The following is a 4,634-nucleotide window of genomic DNA, read 5'->3' as shown; positions in this document are numbered from 1 at the left end:
AAAAAAAAAAAAAAAAAAAGAAGGGAAAATAGTGATTTATCCATAGAAGACTATCTCTTATTTTCTTAGCATTTGTCCCAGAAGAGATAAGACCACTACTTACTATACTTGGTTGCATTTTATTGGTCTGAAAAATTTGCACCAGAGTGCTAGAATTACGTTACTCATTAACCTGGGCCAGCAAGCATCACGGGCGAAACTGACGTTCCATCTTTTTATCTACGCGCACAGTCATATCTAATGAAGTTCATAATTTTAAAATATATTTACGTCAATTTCTTCTGTTCTGTCAGAGAAAAGAGACACACGCCTTCAGAATCCACACAAGGGCTATGTCAAAACACGGTTAGTAAGCAGCAAGAGATGGGTACAGAGAGCCTTTCCAAGTAGGAGAAATGCCCTGGCAAGAGAACGAAATTTCAATCCATTTCTTTTTCCCGTCCTAAAATCGCGCCATTACCTTTTTGTTTGTGGCCACACCATCCTCACAGTCAAGCACTGCACAGTCCACCTTCAGGGATGGGATCTTCTTTATTTTCTTTTCATCATTCCCAGGTACATAGAGCACCGCCCTCCGGGGAACGTACTTGTGATTCCATGAGGCACTGTGTCCCAGCCGGCAGACATCAGCTGCTAGAGATGCTTTCCTGCGGGAGACGGAATTGGGGCTGGTTTAGGATAGAATTCCTGTATTTACAAACTTGTGAAAAACCTGATTTTAATGTAAGATTAAAATAGAACACATGGATAACCTTTTTTAATTATGGCAGAGCACAGCCATACATAAAAGCTAGGACAAAAGTAATAAAAACAACCAATAAACGAACTAGATAGGACTGCTGGTTGACGTGATCTTCTGAGAGGAGAAGGGTATACCTGTTTGTCCTTGGAAAACACTTCCAGTATTGGCATACTGTCTAGATAGCATCCAAAGAGGAAAAAAGGGAAGAAAATGTACATCCAAAAGGCACTGAACAATACTGTCTACCATATTATACATAAGTACCAAAGTAGGGGAAAAAATTATTTATTTATTTTTTTGAGGGTGGCGCCTGTGGCTCAAAGGAGTAGGGCGCTGGCCCCATATGCTGGAGGTGGCGGGTTCAAACCTAGCCTCGGCCAAAAACTGCAAAAAAAAAAAAAAAAGACACTTCGGTAGAGTGCTGTGGCATCATCATAGCTCACAGCTAAGACAAACTCTTGGGCTGAAGTGATCCTCCTGCCTCAGCCTCCCAAGTAGCTGGAACTACAGGGACCTGCCACAACACTCGGCTATTTTTAGAGATGGGGGTCTTGCTCAAGCTGGTCTTGAACTCACAAGTTCAAGCAATCCACCTGCCTTGGCTTCCCAGAGTGCTAGAATTATAGGCGTGACCCACCGTGCCTAGCCACAACTAGTTTTTTATTTTTAGTAGAGATGGAGTCTCGCTCTTGCTCAGGGTGGTCCCGAGCTCCTGAGCGCGAACAATCCACCTTAGCCTCCCAGAATGGTAGGATTACAGGCCCAAGCCACTGCACCTGGCCTAAAAGTAGAACATTTTTAAGAAATTATAAGCATGTGTCTGTGGCCCGTTCCCTGATAATACATCTCTTTCAATAGGTAAATTGGTCATTCAAGTTCAATTTTAACAATGGATCATATAGACTGGCTACTTAAGTGAGTCTAAAGGACAAGAAGTGGGTAAAGATCATTACTAGCGCTGGAGCTGTAGGAAACTTACTAGAAACTTCAGGTTCCTCATCAATAAAAACAATATGCATGTTGCAGGTTGCGGAGAAGATTAAGTTAAAGGAAATAATGAGCATAAAGTACTTAGCCAAAGCCTGGCAGATATTAGCTGCTTGATATGGTGGTGGGTGTGGCAGGGTAGCAGCTGCTGCTATTAATGGGGAAACACTGGCTGTCGGTAAGCCCCTGACAGCTCCTAAACCAGGCTCTTTCTTTCCCTGAAATAAAGGGAGTTGGCCAGAAGCTCCTTTAGTTTCCCATAGCCCTTACTCCTAACCTGGTCCAGGTTTCTCCTGTGAAAACAATGCTTTAGCCCATAACATATGGTAAACAAAGATGAAATCAGCCTTCATTATCAGGACAAGCTATATAATTTGTAGGGCCTAATGCAAAATAAAAACGCAAAGCCCTTGTTTAAAATTTATTAGGAATTAAGACGGCATTTGAAGAATGATTTTTGTTTTATTTTGTCTTGTTTTGGGGGGTTTTTGAGACAAGAGTCTCTCTCTGTCACCCTGAGTGCCATCGTGTTATCCTAGCTCACTACAACCTCAAACTGCATGGGTTCCTCCTGCCTCAGCCTCCTCAGTAACTGGGATTACAGGTGCATGCCACAGCACTGGGCTAACTTTTCTATTTTGAGTAGAGATGGGGTCTTGAACTTCTGACCTCAAGCAACCCTTCCACCTTAGCTTCCCAGAGTACTAGGGGTACTAGGTGTGAGTCACCACACCTGGCCCCAGAAGAATGTTAAATTAAGTGCCAGGCCCTTCTAAGTTGTACATCTGTGAAGCCAGCCCTGCCCCTTACAGAGGAAGACATACGAGGTCAGGCAATTAAATTCAAGAACTCATCCTAGAGAAAGTGCTTTGAAGTGTGGACTAGGTGCTGGCATTGGTGCGTAGCTTCCCGAGGGAAGGACATCACAGGTGACCACAGTGATGTTCAGTGATGAGGTGTGTAGCACTTTTTCTTTTTTTTCTTTTTTTTGGCCAGGGCTGGGTTTGAACCCACCACCTCCAGCATATGGGGCCGGCGCCCTACTCCTTTGAGCCACAGGCGCCACCCCAGCACTTTTTCTAGGATGAGTTCAAGAACTTAGTTGTCTAATTTCATATGTCCTGAAAACTGCTAATTAAAGATAAGTTAAAGTCCCAGCAAAATGGTAACACTAGTTCTAATATTTTACTCCCCCTGGATAAATAGCATGATCTTTTTCCAAAATATGTCACCTTGGGGCAGTGCCCATAGCTCAGTGGGTAGGTCACCAGCCACATGCACCAGGGCTGGTTGGGTTCAAACCCAGCCCTGGCCTGCTAAAAAAACAAAAAAAATAGCTGGGTGTCATGGCAAGCCCTGTAAGCCCAGCTACTTGGGAGGCTGAGGCAAGAGAATTACTTAAGCTCAAGAGTTTGAGGTTGCTGTGAGCTGTGAAGCCATGTCATTCAACCCCAGGGGGACTAAGACTCTGTCATCATCATCATCATCATCATCATGTTGGAGATTGTGATAACCCACTCTCAGTTATGGGTAGAACAACTAGAAAGAATGTAAGGAAGGAAATAGAGACTTAACAAAATAAAACATCTAGATCTAACAGACATACACAGGACACCCAACAACGAAAACATACAAATTTTTCTCAAGTGCACATGGGATATATTGCAGGACAGACTATATGTTAGGCCACAAATTAAGTCTCAATAGTTTTTTTTTTTTTTTTTTTAACAAGGCTTTGCTGTTACCAAGGCTATTCTTTTTTTTTTTTTTTTTTGAGACAGAGCCTCAAGCTGTCCCCCTGGGTAGAGTGCCGTGGCATTACAGCTCACAGCATCCTCCAACTCCTGGGCTCAAGCGAGTCTCCTGCCTCCGCCTCCCAAGTAGCCGGGACCACAGGCGCCCGCCACAACGCCCGGCTATTTTTTGGTTGCAGCCATCATTGTTGTTTGGCGGGTCAGGGCTGGGGATTCGAACCCGCCACCTTAGGTGTACGTGGCTGGCGCCTTAGCCGGTTGAGCTATAGGCGCCGAGCCTACCAAGGCTATTCTTGAACTCCTGGGCACAAGTGTTCCTCTTGCCTCAGCCTCCTGAGTACTATGACTATAGATGTGCACCACTGCACCCGACCTTCAGTAGATATTATACCAAATATATTCTCCAAGCACAATGGGATAAAGTTAGAAATCAACAGCAGAAGTAAAACTAAACAATTCACAAATGTGTAGAAATGAAATAACACACTCTAAAACAACCAGTGGATCAAAGAGTAATCATGAAGGAAATTAGATAATACTCAGAGACAAATGAGAATGAAAACACAGCATACCAAACCTTGTAAGATTCAGGGAAGCTGTTCTAAAAATTATAAATGATTATATTAAAAAACAAAAGGGGCAGTGTCTGTGGTTCAAAGGATAGGGCGCCGGCCCCATATGCCATGGTGGGTTCAAACCCAGCCCTGGCCAAAAAAAAAAAAAAAAAAAGAAAAAAAGAAAAAATCTCAAATCAGCAACCTGACATTACAATTAAGAACTAGAAAAATAAAAACAAACTAAACCCAAATGTAGTAGAAGGGCCAGGTGTGGTGGCTCATGCCTGTAATCCTAGCACTTAGGGGGGCTGATGTGGTGGATGCCTGAGTTCAGGAGTTCGAGAACAGCCTGGGCAAGAGCGAGACCCCACCTCTACTAAAAATAGAAAAATTAGCCAGGCATGGTGGCACATGCCTGTAGTCCCAGCTACTTGGGAGGCTGAAGCAAGAGTTTGAGGTTTTTGTGACTTATGATGCCACAGCACTCTACCCAGGGCTATGAAGTAAGACTCTGTGTCTCAGAACAAACAAACAAAAAAAGCTAGTAGAAGAAAATGATAAGGATAATAGCAGAGAGAAATGAAATAGAGAATT

General features: G+C 43.4%; 1 protein-coding gene across 1 annotated transcript in view; it reads right to left on the bottom strand.

Moving 5' to 3' along the window:
* Positions 1 to 4,634, bottom strand: part of CLYBL (citrate lyase beta like) — a 125,585-nt gene that overhangs the window by 114,180 nt on the left and 6,771 nt on the right. The window contains exon 2 of the mRNA XM_003789631.1: positions 461 to 647. Within this exon, the coding sequence (XP_003789679.1) occupies positions 461 to 647 (187 nt within the window). The remainder of the gene's footprint in view (positions 1 to 460; positions 648 to 4,634) is intronic.

This window comes from Otolemur garnettii, unplaced genomic scaffold (genome assembly GCF_000181295.1).
Source record: "Otolemur garnettii isolate 467f Iridium unplaced genomic scaffold, OtoGar3 scaffold00034, whole genome shotgun sequence".
Taxonomy (NCBI): Eukaryota; Metazoa; Chordata; class Mammalia; order Primates; family Galagidae; genus Otolemur; species Otolemur garnettii.
Note: the sequence above shows the minus strand (reverse complement) of the source record. Positions and strands in the feature narration are given on the sequence as shown.